The 24,378-nt window shown below is 40.8% G+C and overlaps 1 protein-coding gene across 3 annotated transcripts; it reads left to right on the forward strand.

Annotated features, from left to right (window-relative positions):
* Positions 1–547: 547 nt before the first annotated feature.
* Positions 548–20,095, forward strand: LOC112223181 (vascular endothelial growth factor A-A). 3 transcript variants are annotated; one of them, XR_006079694.1, is made up of 7 exons: positions 548–1,248; positions 2,471–2,513; positions 7,193–7,389; positions 7,993–8,069; positions 8,580–8,612; positions 13,859–15,519; positions 18,440–20,095. XR_006079694.1 is itself a non-coding variant. In XM_024386211.2 (7 exons), exons 1-7 carry the CDS (start codon positions 1,180–1,182, stop codon positions 18,459–18,461), a joined length of 573 nt encoding a protein of 190 aa, XP_024241979.1. In that variant the 5' UTR covers positions 548–1,179; the 3' UTR covers positions 18,462–20,095. The 3 variants fall into 3 exon arrangements, 2 of the variants coding, with proteins under 2 accessions (XP_024241979.1, XP_024241980.1); XM_024386211.2 differs by having other exon boundaries at positions 15,388–15,519; XM_024386212.2 differs by lacking the exon at positions 13,859–15,519.
* Positions 20,096–24,378: the final 4,283 nt, after the last annotated feature.

A 24,378-nucleotide genomic window follows, 5' to 3' on the forward strand; every position in this document is an offset into this window, starting at 1 on the left:
AAATATGTGTGCACCACCACCTCCAAGCGATGGAACTTTAGGTGGAAAAGCGATTCCTGCACTAGTCCTGGCCTAGCCTGATTCTAATTGGGTATTTTTACATTATTTATGGTAACTGTCTCACTTGCCAATACTTATAACATACAAAAACCTTTGGTTGCAAAATAAAAAGTATGTAAATTATAATATTTCCACAAAATGGTAAAGGCTATCACAAAACTATTATTTGCAGCTTTTGAATGATTCATTGTAGCCAGAAAGGCAAAAAGAGACCATGAAAGGCACCAACAACACAACTAACTATTGGACATTTAATACTTACCTTTTTAAACGTGTCATGTATTATATTTTGCGTCAAAGTTGTGACTTAAACACTCACCAAATCGCACAATGTGAACATCACTGTTAAATATTTTATGGGAGCGCGCCCACCACCCTTTGCCTGCCAACCAGTACCGCCCACATTGGTGATCTAGCCAATGAGCGCAAGCGTCATCATACTGTAGACACGTCCGATTGCTAAAGGCAATAGCTCATGATCATAGAACAGTAAACGCGCTTACACGAGCGAGAAACGGAGGTGTGTGACAAGATCTCCCTATTCTGCGCCTGGACGTCCAAACCTTGAAGAGAAACAAAGTCATAGTAAAATACATTTTAAAAATCAAGACAAGGAAAGGGAGACCGTTTCAAGGAGGAATGCTAACGGATCACTTTGCACCGGCAAACGCTCACACTACTCTGATCAATTTGTAATAATTCAGCCGCCGCTTTCACACGGTGAAGGCAATGCGTAAAGTTGCATTCAGAAGTTGGTGAAAGTTGTCATCCTGGTGAGCAGATAATAGGACGGAGATGTTCAGTCCATTATGGGGTTTCTAATGTGGATGTAGAATAGAAATCTTGGAAGAGTCTCCGGATGACCGACGCATTTTGGATGTTACCTTTCTTTGGGGCTATTCTCTGAGATTCCTTAGAGGCGGTTGCAATACAAAACAATAAAAAAGGATTCCTCTCAGGTGGCACATCTGCCATGTTTGGATGGATTAGATTTTTACTATAACCAAGATTATCAAGAAATCTTTTTTGTTGTTGTGGTTTTTCTTTATTATTGTGTCTGATCCAAACGACAGCTGAAATTTTAGTACAACTGTCCAACTCACCTTCGGAATTACAATCATGAACATTGGCAGTTTTGTACAATTATTATTTGCAGCGCTTCTTCAGCTTCATTTGTATGCAGTTAAGGTGAGAATTATATTTAAATCGGAGGGGGATCAGATGCGTCCGATGAATTAGGAATATAATGCTGTTCATGTTTCATTAATGAGGTGATCGCCCTTGTCGCTCAATCTCGTCACTTGCTGCTAGGTCTGTAGGTCACTTATAATGTATTCACTTTCTGTGAATCATAGGCCTAAAGAGGTTTATGTCACTGTTGAATTGTTAATGACGTTTGACATACATGTTGGTCTTTTTAGGGAAAAGTGTCATAGGCCTATCCAATTAACGCTGTATTTTCTATTATTATTAGGCTATTATTTGTATTATTATTATAACTTTTGAAAATGCACAATGCACCTGGCATTAATGTCAACAAAATAGTAGGCAAGGCTAAATCGGAATTTTGAGTGAGTTGAAATGAGTTGCATCATTACACTAGCATAATCCAAAATCACGACAATATGTTGTCGTGATTTAATTCAATTGGTCACGATTCAATTGAATCAACGTGGAATAGAGGTTGAATTGATGTGTGTGTCCAGATTCCAATATTTGCAATGTATTTGCTCTAGTTTGTAGACTAGTCTACTGTAATGAAAAGCAAAGTCGAGATGACCCGTCTCTTGAGAGCGCAAGGATAGTGCAAACCTGTTGGCCCCTAACCGAATAGCCTAGTTGGTCGCAGAGGGTATAAAGTGTCAACATGTATTTCACTCCGTACTCAAGGCTAATAATAGCCCGTTTCTATTAAAATTAGGCCTTGTTCATTAAAACATTCGCTCAAATGTTTATGATAATCAGTACAACCAGTAAACGCTAACAATGGGCAACCCACCTCACTGTCTTTCATCTATAAAATTAAATCGGCTTCTTTCTCACGCAATATTGAAGAGCTGTTGCGACAGTCTACGTCAGGTGATAACGTGACTGAAGCGCTGCTGTGATGCCATTTTCTCTCTGCACTTGCCCATAGGCGGGAAAATGATCAATGAAGTAGGCTAGCTGTCATAATAAAGGGGAATGTATTGGAGTCTTGCTGTATAATAAGCTAATGCCATACATTGATGCATGGCTTAATGATTGTGCATACAATTACATTATGGAAATCACATATACATAATTCAGGGAGGCAAAACTGCATTGCCTTTTTAAAACGTGATGCATAGCCTACCATAGAAAAAATATGCATGACATAAGATAAAACGTTAAGCTTGCTCTAATGGCTTACATGTTTGCATTTTTACAGACAGCCCACATACCCAAGAACGGGGAGAAGAGTAAAAATGACGGTAAGTGCCGAATGTACAAATGTATTACAAGTGCAATATTGTAGAAGTTTATTCTCAGTGTTTACCTTTATTGGGGTATTTGGTGTGTGTATAGCCACCTAGTGGACATATTCTGAATCTGGATTTTCTCAGAGCAGACTTTTAAGTTTAGGCCTTCAATGAAAATTCGTTTTTGACAAATTGGCTGTTGCACATGGCTATTGTCATAACAAAACCTTTACATTGTGTCAATGCTCCCTCTCTATCAGTGAGAGAATATGAGTATCATATAGGACCCCATGGTACTCTATTGAAGTCTTAGTGGTGAGTCCCTGAGTGAAAGGCTTGGGACTTTGGAATTACCATAAAAGTGTGTCTGATCCAAATAGTCTTCTATATGTTAACAGACAATGCCACTGCATGAATTCATGTTTTATTTAGGCTTTTTCTTCCTCCTCTTGTGATTTGGGAACATGGCAAACACATGGTCAGGTTGTATCGTTTATATTGGACAAAGCATGTCTGTATGCATGGTTATGTTTGTTTATTGACAGTGACAGAGTGTGTTTCACTTGTTAGCTGTGTTCAAGGCTAGCCATGTTAGTCAATAGTGGAAACAGACAGGTTACTCACTGTGATATGTCAGGGACTGGTCCTCAGCAGAGAAAACACAGGAATTGAATTGTGGTTGTTTGTTATTCGCAGCACAAGGGCAGCGACTCCATTCCTCTTTTCTGACACCTGTGAGCGGCTTTTGACCTTCATTTCACACGCACGCACACACACAGAGAGAGTGCGAGATGCAGAGAACCTCCACCCTCTCTCGCTTCAGTTCTCACACACACAGTCCCGCATGTCAACAATACTTCCCCTCAAAACATACTCTCACTAAGACACACTCCATCTCAAAATACGCAGAGACAGAATAACCATATCCTCTATATCTCATCTCCCCTGCACCAGCTAATCCTTTTTTGCCCCAGTAGAAGCATGCATGTTCCCCATTCACTATAACATTGTACCAGTATTCCGCCATCACAGAGATGGGTCACTGCTCTCTGTCTCAAACACGGCTTTAGTGGAGGCACTCCACATAGTTTCCAGGGTTTATGGCGTCTCCAACTTCCCTCACCTTGTTCGTTGTTGTCTTTTCTCCTTTCTTTCACACATGAGACGGGATCTATAGCGAGGACAGCCCCAGGGCCGAGGACCTTGTTGTGTTGATTAGCTTCCTGAGGCTTCTAAAGGAGTTTCAATATCAGTTTAATGAGAGTACAGCCATCTCTGTCCAGCCCAGCACTCCCCATCTATGATTCACATACTCATACACAAAGCAAGGTGTTGAGTAAAACGACACGGTTTATTTCCCCTACATGGATAAGTTATTAATATTTTAAAAGTAACCTTTTAGAGAATAGTCAAACACAGAATTAGAATTTGTAAATACAAAATATAATATTTAGATTTGTGGAGACAGAACAAATAGACTTAATAGTATATTTCCAACTATGGAAAGGTACAGTTATTCAAAGTATGACTGGCATTCAAATGACTATTGTAGAGCATAGAAAGGTTTTGTGACTAATGTTTAATGAGCAAAGTTTGAGGTGAATGGAAATACTCCACATACCATTTACAAACACTCACACACAGATTTACGCATGGGTTTAGATATATCCTATAGGATATGTAATCGATATAACAAGAATGTATCTGGCACCACAGCATATTGCATTCATTCTAATATACATATTCTTGACATGTCTGCTTTCCCTCAGATTTTCCTAAATATTTCCTGTGAAGGGGAGTTATTATCATTATATATATGTGCTTGTGTCTGTGGTGGTTGCTTGTGAATTTGGTCAGAAGAGGCAATATTACTTGTCACCTAAATATAATGTATTGGAGTCTTGCTGTATAATAAGCTAATTCCATACATTGATGCATGGCTTAATGACATACCAAAAATGATTGTGCATGCAATTACATTATGGAAATTATATATACATAATTCAGGGAGGCAAAACCGCATTGCCTTTTCAAAACGTGATGCATAGCCTACCATAGAAAAAATGTGCATGACATAGGTAGGCTAAGACGTCAAGCTTGCTCTAATGGGCTTGCAGACACACATACTCACACAATCACATTTAAACAAATGTTGCCTAGGTACTAGAACGCTGCTAGATAGAGTGTGAAGCAGCAGCTGTGCAGAGGGAGACTGTGGGGCTCCGCAGAGCCAGAGCAGCACAGGGAGACGTGTTGGGCTGGTGACCTTGGGCTGTAGACTATGGCAGTGAGACAGACAGACAGCCTTTCTCTCCCCACAGGCCTACAGGCTGGCCTGGGCTTCTCCTCTGAGAGCAGGTGCTGGGAGGGATAAGGGGAGGTAGTGGACACCGCATCTGCTGACCAGGCAGGTCATCCAGGGGCTAGCAGCAGCGGTGCATGGTTTGAGAAGGAGTAACAGAGCCAGCTACGGCAGGCAGTGGTATGTCAGGATGTTGTTGCAGCATTAGGCCGGAACTGACCAGGCCGACTGGTTAAGGGGTGGGCTGTCGGGGGTCACATGTCAAAGGTGAACGCTGGCACCGCACAGCCTGAGGTCATGGGCTCCTCGGATTACCTGGGGGTCAGGAGGGGGACGGGGTCGCTGGGAAACCAGTCCATAGGATGGAGGGTGGGGGATTATTCTCGGATGGAGACAGGTAGGTTTAGTCAGCATCTGAGGAATTGTGGGTTATATGTATATGGCGTGTGAGTGAGTTCAGATCATGTAGCTTAAACGTGTGGATGTGTTGTAATTGTCCCTGTGTGTGGGTTTGAATGTGTGGTGCTTTAGGGCAGGAACCGGTTTGGGTTTTTACTTTACCTTCTATACCGATATTTGAATGTTTGGTTTGTTAAATGTGATATGCTATGTGTCATGTCAATTTTTATAGTTTACTTGCTACTTGAGTCATCTCTCTCTGCGCCACTTTCCACACAGACCTAGCCACGCCCCCTGTCACTCAAGGAGCGCATTTGAGGTTAATCAACCACGAGACACTTGAGTTCAGTCTGCATGGTCGATGCAGCACATGCAACAACGTTAATGACAACAATGCTTTTTTCACTTTGCGTCTTATTATAAATCCACTAGCGTTCTATAATGATACTATTAGTTTGTGTTTCTTACATCAGCAAACAGCTAGTTTTTCCTTTCTTCACAAGTTGCCCTAAATCTTGTGAGATGCTAATTGCTAGCCGCTAATGCTAATAAATGTAGAGTAAGAGCAAACGTAGCTAGCTAATACAGCCTGATAATACCAGTGATGGTGTAGACCTAAATCATCATGTTATTTGTACAACAGTATCTTCTAAATCAAAGAGGAATATACAAAGCAAGAATATATTAGCTACATGAAGTAGCCAAAGCTTATAGGGTCCCCTAGGAAATACTTATCAACACTTTAGTTCCTACCCTGTCACAATAACTCCTCCCTGGCATTTTAATTAATTGTCATCTCAAACAACACTATTCAAAGTGCCCACTATTATATTCTAACTATAGAATTAGAATAGTCATTCTATTTCCATGAGTCCAACAGTTTGAGTGCCCCTGGCTATCTGTATTTTTTTTTTAAAAGAACATGGTGCCATCTGTTTTGCTTAATATAAGGAGTTTGAAATTATTTATACTCTTACTTTTGATACTTAAGTACATTTTATCAATTACATTTACTTTTGATACTCAGGTATTTTTAAAACCAAATACTTTTAGACATTTACTCAAGTAGTATTTTACTGGGTGACTTTCACTTTTACTTGAGTCATTTTCTATTAAGGTATCTTTACTTTTACTCAAGTATGACAATTGGGTACTTTTTCCACCACTGCAACTGAGTGCAGGAAATGCAGAAATGTTAAAAGTGCAGAAATTTGTTTTGGTTGAAGTTGAATTGAACAGTATAAAACAATAACAAAGGAGAAAGACCCATTGAAATCACTTAGAATGTATGTGTTGCCACCCTAGAATCACTCACTACTCATAAAGCAAATGTTGAACTTTTATTATTCAAAAACTAAAAAATACCGTCATACCGTCCATTTTTCATTTTATTACCGTGATATAATATTTTGGCCATATCGCCCAGCCCTAGGTGGGCTTTAGACAGCTGTGAGCACATGCGCACATGCACACTATTTTGTTTTGTTTTGCTGGGGGACATTAAGATCCTTGTCAGCACAATAGTCTGCTTTGTTGCATCTGAAGTCACATATATGTGGCTTTGTTTATCTGCTTAGCTGGCTTTAGTAATGGGAACCACTCAGGAAACAAATGCCTGTACCTTTTGACGACCACAAAGGCAACACAAGTACTCTCTTCCACTGCCAAGCGGAACCAGAGCAGATGGGGGGATGACAGGGGGATTCTAGGAAATAGAGGAGGCACGGAGAGTTAGGATAAAGGAGAAAAAGGCACACAACTGGGGAATGAGGGAGGAAAGAAGGATGAAAGAGAATGCATTGGAGAGTTTTACAATGTGGAGAGGTTGGATGTGCTGTACTCTACAGTATAGCAGTTTTGTGGTAGGGTTGCCACTGATGTTGCTGTCTTCTCCTCAAGGAATCTCACTGTTACTGACAGTTCTCTATGGCACAGTGAGGATGAGAAGGAAGCAGTACTGATGTTCTCCCTCTGCTCTTTCCTCCTGCAGTGGTCCCGTTCATGGACGTGTATAACAAGAGCATGTGTCGGACACGGGAGATGCTGGTGGACATCTTCCAGGAGTATCCAGATGAGATTGAGCACACCTACATCCCCTCGTGCGTGGTGCTCATGCGCTGCGCCGGATGCTGCAACGACGAGGCGCTCGAGTGTGTCCCCACGGAAACAAAAAATGTTACCATGGAGGTAAGCGCTAACTCCAATTCTCGCCGGGACCGGTGAACAGGGGACTTGTTCAACACTCTCTCTCTCTCCCCTCTCACTCTCATTCCATCTCTCCTATCACTTACAACCCCCTCTCTCTTCCGTATCTCTCGGTGTCCTTTCTCTGTTCCATTCCTCTTCTCACTGGTTATCTAGGTCTCTCTCTCTCTCTCTTGCTTTGCTTTTCTCTCTGTCCCATGGAAAAAGTGAAGCAGCAGGGACCTAGCATGTCAGCTATTTTGTTTACCCTTGCACACCCTGTTTATGCCCCTGTTTATGTGGTTGAAGTCTCTCTTGGCCACGGTCAGGTGTCAGGACTTACTGTTGGCATGAGCCTAGGGTGGAAAGGAATAAGCTATAGGAATGTGATACAGCACCTGCCTGGCTATGGTGTCGGCCTATCTTCACCGACTGGTTAGCTTGTGGTCAGCTAGTAGTCAGTCTGTGGCCACTATGTCAATGGTCAGAGCAATCACTCACTAAGAATCTCTGAGATAGTAATGTTTCGGCAGAGGAATTTGTTTTGGGGGATTGACCCTTTTTCAATGTGAATTGTAATGTTTCATATCTTATGTTTCTCTACAGGTAATACAAGTGAAACAGAGAGTATCGCAGCATAATTTTCAGTTAAGTTTCACAGAACATCGAAAGTGTGAATGCAGGTAAGAATCTTTTCTCAGGTCTATAATGATTTCAGGCTTCACTGTTTTGCTTACTGGTTAAAGGTCCAATGCAGCTGTTTTTTATCTCTATATCAAATCATTTCTGGGTAATAATTAAGTACCTTACTGTGATTGTTTTCAATTTAAATGTTCAAAAAGAAACAAAAATAGCTTATTATTTTGCTATTACTCTCTGAGTAGGGAGGGGGAAACTGAAAACGAGCTATTATTGGCAGAGAGATTTGGAAATCTCTTTCTTATTGGTCTATTAACTAATTATTTAGGCCAAAACTCCATCCCACCAAAACAGGCTGACGTTTCAGTCGGTCTTTTCAAACAGCTCTTACACTAAAAGGGCATTAATCATCATTTTTACAGTATTATTCCAACCTCATAGTGTGGAAATATATATAAAACATAGGAAATCATGTTTTTGACTGCACTAGGCCTTTAATAAAAAGCTAAATATAAAGCTAAAGTTTTTGTTCTCTATTTTCTTCTTAATTTCAGACCAAAGCCAGAAGTTAAGGCAAAGAAAGAAAAGTAAGTACATGTTTTGCGTTGTTATTGTTATGAGTTATTTGTGGGATGAGGGGAGGGAGCTGTCTGTGTTCAATTTGGCTTCCACTCTGATATTCAAACTGTCAAAACAACTCTATCTGCCAGCCCCAAAATATCTGAATATTTTGATTGACCAGTTTCCCAACCAATCATCATCCCGTTCCCACAGATGCTTTAACTTAACACAGAGGGCTAGGACCTAATCCTCCCGAACCAATAAGTATTCATGTATTCAGTATTCCTCATGTTGATTGGCAACATGCAGATGAGAAGAAGCCAGCTGGACACTGTGATACCAGCAACAATGTGGGGTAGCGCTAATGCTAATGCTAATGCTAATGCTAATAGTAATGGTGAAGCTACAGTATCTTTTACCCCTGCTGCACTGAGAAGTCAGCAGCTGCCATGCTCCTGCTGATAGGACTGAGTCGATCATTTTAAAGGGTGGTGAGAGGAAGTGTTAGGTTGCCTTCTACTAGTGATTGGGATTATCAGCACCTCATAGGCGCCTACACCACACCACATAGCCCTATCTCTCTCTTTTTAACATAGCGAGGGAGGGGAGGTAGATGCCTAGTTCTCCATGTTAGAGTTAGAGGACTAGCAGCACACCTTATGGGGGAAAAAAACAGCCTCTCTTCTCTATCTTTACTGGTGCTGATCAGATCTTTTTTATTTTTTATTCATGGGGTTTGTTTCAGTTTGTCTTCCTCCCAGGGTCTATTTGTTTTATGGCGGTTGGTTTAGTGCTTTACTATGTGGCTGTAACAGTTGGGTTGAGATAGTTAGCTAGCGCCAGACCACCCATCACTGACCGGGCTGTCCAGCAGCCTTCTTCTTAGCTCCAGTTGTTCATGCCTGACCCTCGGCCCTAGTGGCTACTTCCACACTGTAATCATTGCAACAGGTGTCATTCAGTTAACCCATTTTTATTTTTAAAGTTCTAAATAGTGGATGAGCCTGGAGACAGAGACGCAGTGGACGTGGTTAGTTACAGGCAGTGTGGAGGGAGGGAAACAGACTGACTGTCAGTGTTGATGCAGGGGTGTGTGTGTGTGTGTGTGTGTGTGTGTGTGTGTGTGTGTGTGTACATGTCTTTTGCCACCTCATCTACAGCTGGCACGTCAGAGGACCTCCCTTGTTTTAATTGGATAAGAACCACGCAGGGTTAAAGCCCCATGGATCAGTGGAGGAGAGATGGGATCATGTTAGCTACCTGAGAGGGCTAAATCAAATCCATTTGTCATGAGGCTGAGCTGAGGCTTGTCCCCGCGTTGTGCCACACACACCTCTGCCTGCCACCCAGCATGTAGGCAGACAGCTCACCCTAGCCAGGCCAGGGTGGAGTGCAGGGAAAAGACAGGCCATTCATGAGCTCAGACACACCCTCAGTCATTCACTCAAATGCATACTGTACATAATACTAAAGACCATGTATTCCCAAACTGGGTTACACACGCAATGCCGTCGGGGGCACAACAAAGATTTTTTTTTTCATGATTATTATTTTATTTGTTTTATTCTTCATATTTTCAAACAGTCCATTTATATTTTCCAACGGGGCTATACATTTGGGTAAGGTTTTTTTTCTCGCCTGAGTAGCCTCCTTTCACTGTCAAAAATAAAATGAAACCATCTAGTGTTCAGCGAAATAACAACACAATGTCAAATATATGTAGCCTAGTCAAATAATGAACATCTAATCACATTAACCGTTACGCTCTCATGGGAATTCCACTAACGGTCTGTATGTAGCCAAACGTAGCTGCTGCTCATTCCATTTGCTCGAAAATTGATAAATGGTTAAATAAGGTATGGCCCTCATCCATAGAGACACATACCAGCTCTACTGGTAGTACTGCTACAACCAGCAGTACTACACCTGTCGACGACACAAGTTGTTCTGCTTCCACGAGCACATCCAATGCTAGCATCAGTAATTCTACATTTATTGTTAGCCCAGCTAGCATGGACACTGACAGTTTTACCCGGCAAAGCACTGAACAACAGACAGGGACGTTGGACCATCGAAGATGTGCAAATATGATGAGAACTACATTGATTTGGGGTTCACTTATATTGGGAGTAGTGCCTTTCCTCAGCCACAGTGTGTTACATGTGCAAAAGTACTATCCCACAACTCAATGTAACCTTCACTCTTGCACAGACATTTAGAAGCAAAATATGCCAATTTTTTTGCGAGAATCTAGATGACTTTCGAGTAGTAAGACATGTATAAAAGCAACAGATACATTAATAAAAAGGGAATAGAAGTGTCTTATATGGTGAGCTACCGAGTGGCTAGGACAAGCAAGTCCCATACTATTGTGGAGGACTTAATTCTTCCTATGGCTGGGACAATGCTGGGGGAAAAGGCAAAAAAAACTATACAGACAATGTCTTCATCAAACAACACTGTTTCACGACGCATCAGTGACATGGCAGTAGATGTTTTGAAACAATTACTGCTTCACATACAAGTCAGTGAATTCTATGCGTTACAGCTGGATGAGTCAACAGACGTGACGGGTCTGGCACAGCTCCTGGTATATGTCTGTTATGTTTATGGGGGTCAATTAAGGAAGACTTCCTCTTCTGCAAACCACTGGAAACCAGGACAACAGGAGAGGATATTTTTAAAGTACTGGACAGCTTTGTGGCATCAAATGGACTTTGGTGGTGAAGGTGTGTTGGTATCTGTACTGATGGTACAAAAACCATGACAGGGAGACATAGTTGAGTGGTAACGCGCGTGCAAGCAGTTGCTCCCGACGTCACTTGGGTACACTGCAGCATCCACCTAGAGGCACTTGCTGCCAAGGGAATTCCTGACAGCTTCAAAGACGTTTTGGACACAGTGAAAATGGTTAACTTTGTTAAAGCAAGGCCCCTGAACTCTTGTGTATTTTCTGCATTATCCAATGATATGGGCAGCGAGCATGTAATGCTTTTACAATATACAGAAGTGTGCTGGTTATCGAGGGGCGAAATATTGACACGTTTTTTAAATTGAGAGACAAGCTTAAAGTTTTCTTTAGTGACCATCATTTTTACTTGTTTGACCGCTTGCATGATGATGAGTTTCTCACAAGACTGGCCTATCTGGGTGATGTTTTTTCTCGCCTGAATGTTCTGAATCTAGGATTACAGGGACTCTCCACAACTATATTCAATGTGCAGGACAAAATTGATGCTACGATTAAGAAGTTGGAGCTCTTCTCTGTCTACATTAACAAGGACCACATACAAGTCTTTCCATCATTTGTAGGATTTCTTTTTGTGTGCAAATTAACTCAAGTTTACAGACAATGTCAAATATGATATAGCGAAGCACCTGAGTGAGTTGGGTGCGCAATTACGCAGGTACTTTCCCGAAACGGATGACACAAACAACTGGATTCGTTATCCCTTTCATGCCCTGCCTCCAGTCCACTTACCGATATCTGAACAAGAGAGCCTCATCGAAATTGCAACAAGTAGTTCTGTGAATATTGAATTTAATCAGAAGCCACTGCCAGATTTCTGGATTGGGCTGCGCTCAGAGTATCCTGCCTTGGAAAATCACACTGTTAAGACACTGATGCCCTTTGCAACCACATACCTATGTGAGAGTGGATTCTCGGGCCCTCACTAGCATGAAAACTAAATACAGGCACAGACTGTGTGTGGAAAATGACTGAGACTCTCTCCAATACAACCCAACATTTCAGAGTTATGTGCATCCTTTCAAGCACACCCTTCTCATTAACCTGTGGTGATTTTTTTTCACAATTTTCTATGAACAATTAAGGTTTTATATGTAAGATGGTTCAATAAAGAGCAAAATTATTGATTAATATTATATTATTATTTGTGCCCTAATCTTATAAGAGCTCTTTGTCACTTCCCACGAGCCGGGTTGTGACGACAGCTCACACTCATTCTTATGTTTAATAAATGTATCATATAGTGTGTGTGGGGCAGGCTTACAATGATGACAAAAAAAAAACATTTGAGAGTGTGCTGACCCTGGTGCTAGAGGGGGTATGCAGCTGGAGGTAGAATGTTTGAAAGGGTATGGGACTATAAAAAGTTTGGGAACCACTGCTCTAGACACATACTTGGGGCTCTATTTTAACAAACCTAACGCAATGGTAAATATAAGAGCAGGCGGTAGCGCTATAGGTTAAGTGGCTTAAATGGTTAAGTGGCTTAAATAACAAAATGAAGACCTATCTTTGCTAAATATGTTAACTTTAACCCATTTGCAGTCCACATTGTTCTAAGTAATTGTATGGCTTAATAGCGTTAACATTTAGGGGCTAGGCCTATGGTAAATTGCATTATAGCTGAGCACGGACATGCCAAACATTGTCAATAAGCAATATTAAATTAATTATTGATTTGGCCTACAAAGAAAACGAATAGTTATAATCAAATTCTAAAAAAATATACAAATAAAACAAGGAGGTGAATTATTCTAATAAGATTGGTTGTAATAACATTAAAAGAAAAACAAGCAATCTGTTTTTTTTTAAACAACAATAAATAATTGTAAAATGTAGTGATATCATAAAATCGTCAGGATAAAAAGAAACGCATCGCTATTGAACCAGCCTTCGTTATAGTACGCTTAAGGGAGGGCTTGGGTTTGGAACATATGAAACAGAAAACGGTCAATGAGTAGGCTGAGTTTCCTCTGTCAACATTCATGCCATAACCAACTGCGTTACCGTTAAAACCAGCTTTTGGTTGGTCTTAACTATCCCTATCAGCACTGCCTGAAATTAGCACTTTGGATCATGTTTTTAAGGACACGCCTAAAATATTTCCTCCCATCTGAGCGCAAGCATGCTGATATAAAACGGGTAAATTACCGAACCTGGCGTTAGGGCCGGAAAAGAGCTCTAGTTTTTACATGACAAAATTGCAAACTAAAGCGCATTTCACAGTAGTACTACCTTAATGCCAGCCGAAAATAGAACTCTCGATATGCATAGACTGATTTACAAAGGAAACAGTGGATGTATTTACATTGACACATGCATTTACATTGAGACACACACACACACACACGTTCAAACAGGCATCGATCCCACTGCTAATGAGGAGACTAGATTAGAAGGGAGATGCCCGACTTGATTGATTGTCTCCTCTTTGGCCTAAACCTCTATTGATTGAACTCTGTACGATTGTCCCTGCCTCCACTTAGGTGTCTTTTCTCTTTTGCCCTGTTCTCTATTTTCTAGGGGCAATGACCAAAAGAGAAAGAGAAAGAAAGAGAGAGACACTGGCACGATGAGGTCTGAGGCCTATGCCAGCGCCTCTTCTGTGGCGTGTCTGCACATGGGCACTATGTCTCTCTTGACGGTTGGCTTGATTTTGGAGGAACTTGTTTGTATCTTGTAAAATGCAAACCTCTTTTTGTTTGGCATGAGGAGGCTCCATTTTTTTAAAGAAACCTTTTTTTGTCTGGCGTATGCACCACTTAAGTCCGTGGCGAGGGCAGTAATGTGAGTAACGTGAGTGAGAACTGTCAGGTAATGATGATGATGTCTGTATGAAGCATGGCTGTCTACCACCCCCTCACTAATCCATGGCAGCAGGGTCGATGCCATGTTGAGGCTACTTGCTGCTAGGAGTTTGTTCTCTGTTTCTCTGTTGCCTTTTGTTTTAGCAGACAGGTGGATGAACCAACACTATTGTCTTAAATTTCTACCACAATAGTGCCAATTGGTTTGGTTACTTTAAGTACAGACAGGCTTGGCTCAGTTTATGTTTGATAAGAGTTATTGTCACCTTGAGTGGTAACCCCGAAAAGGGCTGCTTTGTTCATGCTTTTAGACGGGAAGGTCTTGAACGTGACGCAGACGTGATCTGACCTCACAGAGCTAGTAGAAATACTGCCAACTGAGTTGTCTGTAACAAAGCGTAGCTTCATCTCGTCTAGTGCATCACAGCACTCCCCTGTCTCTGTCATTGTTTTGTCTCACATGTTCACCTCCATAAAAGATACTGCATCTTTAAGCACCAGCGATGGCATCTACTTTGACTTTAAACTAGGCTAGTGAAAATAATACGATTAGATTGTCTTTGATCTGTATTTTATAATCCTTACATTGTGCTTGAGCCTGCGCTTACTCAGCCAAGCCATCATTCTAATGTCATCCTAACATCCCATTAATTTGTGGCAATCAGGTGAGCATGTCTGTAGGGTAATTGTAGTGGGAAATATAGGCAGATTTAGGGAGGGATGGTTTTTAAAGATGGCTGCTCCCTTGTGAGCATGTCATTGGATGGATCGGGAAGCAAATGCTATGTGTTCTTTGTTTCTGCTGTGGACTTTCCCTTATCACATGCACCTGTTTTGTGTGTCTGTGTGTGTGGTTGTTAGTGTGTATGTGTGTGTGTGTCTACATGATCATGGGTGTATAAGTGCAAATGTTCTCATTCAATGTTGCTTTTCATATACCCAATCACACATGTGCTTGTCATGCCATTAGAGAGGATGAATGAAAGAGTGTGAGTGTATGCAGGCATGATGAGGCACGTGTGTAGAAAAGTCTTTACATGTGCTCTCTTTCTAACCCGATCACAATGCTCCACAACCTCAACCTCACAACCTTCACACCACCCAGCGGCTGCAGAAGTATTGAGCTAATGTTGCTCAAATGTTCGTCCAATGTTGGTGTGTTGGGGCGGGGGCTCTATAGCTGGATACGCTCTATAGCTTAGACCTCTCTCTCTCTCTCTCTCTCCCTTTTTGCTTCCCTTGCAGCCACTGTGAGCCTTGCTCAGAGAGAAGAAAGCGCTTGTTTGTGCAGGACCCTCTCACCTGTAAATGTTCCTGCAAATTCACACAATTAGACTGCAAGTCAAGACAACTTGAGTTAAACGAAAGAACTTGCAGGTTTGTTTACGAAACATTATGATAAACAACGTGACTTGATCTATACTCCATTCACCCACATCTACATCCATCCACCTGTTTGCACTTCTGTCATTTGCTTGATTTTCTTCTCCTGCTGAGAAATGCATGCTTCTCACTTGCTTATAGAATATGTTTTTGTTTGTATAGAGAATTGTGCGGGACTATGTTTGCTTGTAAGTGTGTTTATATTGTTTGTTGTCGTGCGTAATATTCTGATACTCTTCTTAACATCATCCTTGATGTTAGAACTGTGACTCTATTGTGTGTTCTATAAAGGTAGTATATTATAGCTAGCTAGTATAGTGTATTCCCTTTGCATGGTAGACATTTAAACTAGACAATACACAAAAAACAGCCCGTTTCTCTCTTTAGATACCCTTTATATTAATGCAGTATCTATATTATACAGTGGGGCAAAAAAGTATTTAGTCAGCCACCAATTGTGCAAGGTCTCCCACTTAAAAATATGAGAGGCCTGTAATTTTCATCATAGGTACACTTCAACTATGACAGACAAAATGAGAAAAAAAATCCAGAAAATCACATTGTAGGATTTTTAATGATTTTTTTGCAAATTATGGTGGAAAATAAGTGTTTGGTCAACAACAAAAGTTTATCTCAATACTTTGTTATATACCCTTTGTTGGCAATGACAGAGGTCAAACGTTTTCTGTAAGTCTTCTCAAGGTTTTCACACACTGCTGCTGGTATTTTGGCCCATTCCTCCATGCAGATCTCCTCTAGAGCAGTGATGTTTTGGGGCTGTTGCTGGGCAACACGGACTTTCAACTCCCTCCAAAGATTTTCTATGGGGTTGAGATCTGGAGACTGGCTAGGCCACTCCAGGACCTTGAAATGCTTCTTACGAAGCCACTCCTTCGTTGCCCAGGCGGTGTGTTTGGGACCATTGTCATGCTGAAAGACCCAGCCACGTTTCATCTTCAATTCCCTTGCTGATGGAAGGAGGTTTTCACTCAAAATCTCATGATACATGGCCCCATTCATTCTTTCCTTTACACGGATCAGTCGTCCTGGTCCCTTTGCAGAAAAACAGCCCCAAAGCATGATGTTTCCACCCCCATGCTTCACAGTAGATATGGTGTTCTTTGGATGCAACTCAGCATTCTTTGTCCTCCAAACCCGACGAGTTGAGTTTTTACCAAAAAGTTATATTTTGGTTTCATCTGACCATATGACATTCTCCCAATCTTCTTCTGGATCATCCAAATGATCTCTAGCAAACTTCAGACGGGCCTGGACATGTACTGTCTTAAGCAGGGGGACACGTCTGGCACTGCAGGATTTGAGTCCCTGGCGGCATAGTGTGTTACTGATGGTAGGCTTTGTTACTTTGGTCCCAACTCTCTGCAGGTCATTCACTAGGTCCCCCCGTGTGGTTCTGGGATTTTTGCTCACCGTTCTTGTGATCATTTTGACCCCACGGGGTGAGATCTTGCGTGGAGCCCCAGATCGAGGGAGATTATCAGTGGTCTTGTATGTCTTCCATTTCCTAATAATTGCTCCCACAGTTGATTTCTTCAAACCAAGCTGCTTACCTATTGCAGATTCAGTCTTCCCAGCCTGGTGCAGGTCTACAATTTTGTTTCTGGTGTCCTTTGACAGCTCTTTGGTCTTGGCCATAGTGGAGTTTGGAGTGTGACTGTTTGAGGTTGTGGACAGGTGTCTTTTATACTGATAACAAGTTCAAACAGGTGCCATTAAAACAGGTAACGAGTGGAGGACAGAGGAGCCTCTTAAAGAAGAAGTTACAGTTCTGTGAGAGCCAGAAATCTTGCTTGTTTGTAGGTGACCAAATACTTATTTTCCACCATAATTTGCAAATAAATTCATTAAAAATCCTACAACTTGATTTTCTGGATTTTTTTTCTAATTTTGTCTGTCATAGTTGAAGTGTACCTATGATGAAAATTACAGGCCTCTCTCATCTTTTTAAGTGGGAGAACTTGCACAATTGGTGGCTGACTAAATACTTTTTTTGCCCCACTGTATATACTAAATTCTAGCACCAAGCAAGATGTGTGTAGCGGGTTGGGTTTTATGTGTGTGAGACAGTCTGCACTATATTGGGTCAGTCTGTAGTAATGCCCATTTATTCTGACCCACACTACCATCCTACTTATCATCTCCCAACATAGTCTCCTTATCTCTTTCCCATCACCACATGGATATATATATATATATATATATATATATATATATATATATATATATAACCACCTGCGTAGGAGGGGAATTTTAGCATCCATTGTTGTTTTTAACTTCGACCAGTCTTGATCACACAAATTGGACAGACATGTTTATAAGTCAGCACAGTACAGGACTCAAGACAGAACTAACTCATGCATGGCACTAACACTCAAAGGGAAAGTGTTTCCCTTGGTTCGTAACTGTGAATGAACAGGCTCTTAATTGAGTGAATGTAGAGCTGGTGTCCATGCTGCTCGTTTCTAATGGTCCTACTCATAACTCCTACGAGGCGAAGCCCTAAACGCAATTACTAATCGGGGATTAAAACTCTATCTCCATTGGTTGCTAATAATGTCTGTATTCAGTCAGTGGTCCAATGGAGATCTGACTGCTTCCGGGGAAACTCCCACAAGGCCCTGTGTTGATGACCTCCCTTGACACTACTATATACATCCTGACCTTTGAACCTTAGGGCCCCCCACACAGTGTGCTGGATTTAGAGAGCCACACACTAGTGGGGTGACCAGCGACATGATTCCAATTGGTCATGGGTCAGGGGAGGAAGAGGGAGGGGCTGCAGGAGTTTTTCACATTTGCAGTGATGTGATTTGCTCAAGGCTACACCCCTGCTGGGAGGAGGATTTGTTGCCCATCTTTTAACCTACTGTCTGTCATGTCTTGTCATCCACAGATGTGACAAACCAAGGAGATGAGATGAGATGAGGAGAGGGAGAGTGGGACAATGAAATGAAGGAATATTTTCTTGGCACAGCACTTTGAAACCTGAGGACGCATTCCCTGGATGGACAGAAAATTACAACGCAAGAAAGAATGAGCAATCGAGAACGATGGAGAGAGACTGAGATAACAACATGCTGTTGTATATTTCTAAGATATATATATATATATATAAATATATATTCTAAAAGGACAATGACAATGTGTATTGCTGCTATGAAAAATGAAACATTATAAAGTGAACGAATGCGCCACTGTCTGGCGTGTGAATTGGACAAATGTTTAGTTGCCAGGGTGTTTGGGCCTGAACGTGGATAGGACTGAGAGTTTGTCAGAATACATTTTATTTTATTTAACACTTCACTGGATCTTGGTCTGCTGTGGATATGAGTATCTTAAATATATCTATATAAAAACTAAGCGAAATTGTGACCATAACTTCACTGAGAGGTGCAACGGGAACATGTTTCTCCTTGGGCCTCTGAAGGTCTAGAGAACTGTCAGAAAGCAGAACTACTTCCTCTACGGGGTGAAGTTTTTGTCACCACTGTATCGACTAACACCAGATAGGACTCGGTGTGAGAATACTTCTAAAGGGATATTAAATGTAGGTATATATGGAGACGAGAGAATACTGAACTTGATTCCATCTTCCGCCAAGGAACAGTGGCATTTAACTCACCACTGTCAAAATCAATGATCTCTATTTGCTTTGTTTAATGTCTTCATTTGTTTTCCAAAGATATAATTGCACACACACATTAAAGAATAGTCCATTATAGAAAAAATAATGATCTGTATATACTTACCTAATATCCCTTTGTCTAGTACACTACATCTAATTTATAATGCTAGAATATTTTCAGTATTCTGTGCATTTAATTTATATATTTATATACAGTGTTATGGTTGATATTGATTTTACTTCTTCACTTGGCAATGTTATCACCAATCTGTTTGGCCATGGAAAACATTGAAAACTGTAGGCATATTTCTTCTTTTTTTTTAAAGAAGGAACAAAAGAACAGAAAGATAAAACTTCAACATTCCTGAAAATGAGACATTGTATGTTTTGTTGGGCTAGAGGGGCCGGGAGCATGTGTCTTGATTTTGTTACAAACAAACCCCGCCACAAACATGTTTGTAAAAAGACGCACAGCCAACGTTGCAGTTTTAAGCTCGAGTCGGGACATGTGTTTTTGTACTTGAGTGCCCGAAGACACGTCATGAGGAGGACTGAGGGCGTCTCACTGACCTTGGTCATCTTGGGCAAACTCCACAGTGAGAGACTGAGACTCTGGCCAGCCCAGTTTAGCCAGAACAGGACTTGGCATAGTGGGGAACCAGGAGCAGTAGAAGGAGATGATGCTCTCCACCCTTTTATGAAAAAAAGAAACATTCTATATGTATTTCAGTGTCAGAAATACTTTTTTGTTTGTTGTATCATGTACAGACACATTTTTAGTATATTTTCACATTAATATATTTATTGGTGCTGTAAAATTATCCATTTTACAATAGTAACATCATTTTTTGTTTTTAGTGTAACTATTAACTATATTTATTTAGAAAATATATTGTTTTTTATTAAACAGAAAATGCAGATCTCTTTGGAAGCCTATCTTCAACTGTTTTGAAATGACCTCTGACATTTTGATCAATCTAAAATAATTTGATCAAGTAACAATACAACACAATCCTACTTTATTAATCATTCCCAAGCCAATTGATAAGGCATCATAAGAGTACAAGACTACATTAAAATACATGCAATGCAACATACAGGTATCTGACAAAATAAAGGAAACACCAACATAAAGTGTCTTAATAGGGAGTTGGGTCACCACAAGCCAGAACAGCTTCAATGCACCCTGGCATAGATGCTACAGTTGTCTGGAACTCTATTGGAGGGATGCAACACCATTCTTACATGCAAAATTCCATCATTTGGTGTTTGGTTGATGGTGGTGGAAAACGCTGTCTCAGGTGCCGCTCCAGAATCTCCCATAAGTATTCAATTGAGTTGAGACCTGGTGACTGAGACAACCATTACATCGTTTTCATGCTCATCAAACCATTCAGTGACCTGTGGATGGGGGCATTGTCATCCTATGGGGAGATAGCCATGGTTTCCAAAATAATGGCTTGAAATGATGGTCTGCCCAGCATGACCCTAAGCATAATGGGATGCTAATTGCTTAATAACCTCAGAAACCACACCTGTGTGAAAGCACCTGCTTTCAATATACTTGGTATTCCTCATTTACTGTACTCAAGTGTTTCCATTATTTTGGCAGTTACCTGTATGTAGGCCTACATTCATAAAGATTCAGAAATTACATTATATTAAGCACTGATGCTATACAAAGTGCAGTACAAAGTGCAATACAGTTCCTGGAAGTTTACATTTTTCCCACAATGCCCCAAATGGAACCATAGGTCTCATGGTCCTTTGCATGATCAAAGTAAGTCCAACTGGTGCTTAAACCATAAAATTAACATTTTAACAAAATAAGCCGCAAAAGGTTTTGATCTATTCATACTTAACAGTACATGAATGGCAGATGTACATAAAAAAGTGATAGATTCACTTGGGGTTCGATTCAATCCGCATCGCAGAAGTCCCGTGCTATAGCGTGATTGAAATGTAAAGGTCATTTCCGATTGAGCCAACATATGCAGTGTTTACCGTGAATGCAGTTCTTGTAAACATTACCTTCACATTACAATCACGCTGTAGCACTATAGCCCTTGGTTAAGTGGTCAACACCTCAACACAATTTACAATGAACAACAGAGGAGAAGAAAATAAACTCCCTATTAATGTCAGAACCAAGCATTGACTTTGTGCCATATTTCAAATAATTTACCCAAATTGTTCACAAAGAATCTCTGAAACAGTGGAATTTTTTTTGTCATGAGTGGTTTGTGATTTTTAAACCGAACCTCTCTAATTAGAATCCAAAAGTACAAATTGCTATGTGGTTATGTAATTTCATGCATTCTACCTCCACTAAGAAAAGATTAGCAGTGGCTCTCTCTTAAAATAAACCTCAGAGAGAGCAGGAGGAAGGAGGGAGCCTATTGTATTGGATTTTATTTGACATCTTCCTCTTATTCATCCTCCTCCCTCCCTCCATCTCTTCCTTCTTCCTCTTGAGTTGGTCAGCGTCAGCATGCCTGTGTACTACTGTAGGTCATTAATCACGTTTAGTAAAGTAAACTGCACACTGGCACTAAGAAATTGCTTAGTCCCGGAACAACATGGAAACGCTGACCCAACCACTCCAGGAAATGCCTGATGAGGCCTGTATTTGAATAACATTCAAATAACGGTCAGGTAATGGCTAACCACCAGGTTCTGGATCATTTTCACTTTGTATACGTAAAAGGAAGTTTCAACTTGATTCCATAGAAAGTGTGGTTTCATCTATTGTTTCACAAGTGCCTCACTCGCCCTAGTATTGCATCATGAGGCCTACATGAAGGGAGTTTCTGTTGTTTGTGGGTGTTGTCTGCCAGGAACAAAAAGATTCCATTTTCCAGTGAAATGGACTTAACTGAAAAGAATATGGAGGAAGTACATGATACAGTGTAGGGGCATGTTTAATAAAGGTCCTGTACAGTCAGCGGTCAATAATGTTTCAGCTTTGCAGATTATCGATAAAGCCATGAGTGATTATTTGATCACATTTCTGTGGACTGTTCAGTGTTATCAATTTCATACAGGTTTGAATGTAATGGGTTGGGTCTTTTTATATGGATTCAGCCAGCTGGCTGTTTACCACTGATATACAGTCATTTTGTATGATCTGTTTTTACGAGGGTTGATTTGGATCAGGGATTTCATTATTTTAAACACAACACTCTGGATTGGTTTGTTGTCTTTTCACAAATGTAATTCAGGTTCACTTGACATAGCTCAAATGATTTAGGGTCTAGTGAACCTTTCTCCGGTTGTTGAATGAACAGGTGATTACAGGAGCGTGTTATCGCGCTGTAGAGTCCCAGTAACATTGACTTGAATTGCTGCCCTTATGAGGCAGAGATCATCATTTTTTCAAAATTGTACCTTTATTTAACTAGGCAAGTCAGTTAAGAACAAATTATTATTTTCAATGACAGCCTAGGAACAGTGGGTTAACTGCCTTGTTCAGGGGCAGAACGACAGATTTGTACTTGTCAGCTCGGGGATTACGAACTTGCAACCTTTCGGGTTACTAGTCCAACGTTCTAACCACTAGGCTACCCTTCCGCGCAGTGCCAATCCAGCTGTTTGACTGACATCCAGATCACAGTTACAAATTATAGTAACACCTAACAAAGAATAACCGAGATTAATGCCATAAAACAGGGCTGAAACACTTCTAAATATCAGATTTAGTACCATAAATGAGACAGAACACTTCCTCCAAAACCAGGGACGTTTGTTGGGCTAAATTCTCAGAAGAATGTTGTAAATTCTTTAATTTGTGATTAGAGAGGAATTAACTTCAAGGGCTAGTGTTGCGCTGGACTTAAAGTGCAGCTTTAGCAACTATAAGCTGCTGTTGCTAACATTAAACCTCTACCTCTCTCTTAATTTAAAAAAAATGTGTGTGTGTGCGTGTGTGTGTGTGTGTGCATGCTTGCATGTATGGCTGTTTGTGGGTGCGTGTGTGTGCATGTGTGTGTGCATGTGTGTGTGCATGTGCGTGCATGAGTGTTTGTATGTGTGTGTGTTTGTGCCTGTGCGTGCATGCGTGATTGTGCTTGTATGCTTGTGTGTGTGTTCATCTCATGGAGTCCTCCTGAAATAATGTGAGAGAGAAACCCAAATGACCAAGCCTGTCAGACTGACCTGTGTGCACAGAAAGATTTTGAAAGGTTTTGGCAGTCTAATTAGGGAAATACCACTGGGAATTTGCTATTCAAATCACACATACATGAAGAAATTAGGTGGAATAAAAGTGTACCTTCTATTATGCAACACCAGCAACCTGCTCAAAAAGTTTGTGTTGAATTAATAGAGAAGAGGTTGTATAGCTCGGGGCTACCTTTCTAAATTCCCTTCTGTATTGTGAATGACTGTAGTGAGGACTATTGAAATGAATAGAAAATGAAGGGCAGAGGAGCTGTGCGTGCATGTGTGCCAGGTTTGGTGGCTAGGTAAGAACTGGCTGTTATGAAAGCCAGATTTACTCAAAAATAAACCTTGATGAAGCCCAAATTCACCATACAACAGATAGCGCCAACAACCAATGTAAACACCAATGTAGCCAAGAAACACATTTGATAGCTTCTGATGGCGACATATTTCATGTCATCTGACAAATGACACACTGCTCAACTCAGCTCAGCCATAGACCAATGTAGTATCCACAGTTACAACTGATAGGTGGCACTAAAAGACCAATATATGGACAAATTTCATCCGAATCATACATTTTCATTGTAGTTGGCGTTCCACTCTTTGCACCCTCTAAAGTTCCAAACGGCGCATTACATTATTCTAACTAGGAAAATTGTTTGAGGTGCAGTATGCTATACTGTCAGGTTGTTTTTGCTAGCTAGCTAGCTTCAAGCTTGTTCAGTTCAAGGGATGCGAGCGCCAAATTAGGCAGACACGCCCAAATTTTGCACAACTTCCCCAGGCAATACCCACATAACACGTTTAGGCAATATGCATGTGCAAAATATGGAATTCGCTCAATGCAACAAATGTCAGCTCGGCAAAGCAGCGAGGCCTATGCAATCAACAGCTGATTGCTGTTGTCAGTTAGTTAAAGCATAGGGTAGTTCAAGTTTCAAGTTTTAATGTCACGTGCACAAGTACAGTCAAATCCTTTTCTTGCTACCTCTAAACCCAACAATTCAGAAATCAATGTCTTACTAAAATTAACATAAGGTAAA

The sequence above is a fragment of the Oncorhynchus tshawytscha genome, linkage group LG23 (assembly GCF_018296145.1).
Source record: "Oncorhynchus tshawytscha isolate Ot180627B linkage group LG23, Otsh_v2.0, whole genome shotgun sequence".
Classification (NCBI taxonomy): domain Eukaryota; kingdom Metazoa; phylum Chordata; class Actinopteri; order Salmoniformes; family Salmonidae; genus Oncorhynchus; species Oncorhynchus tshawytscha.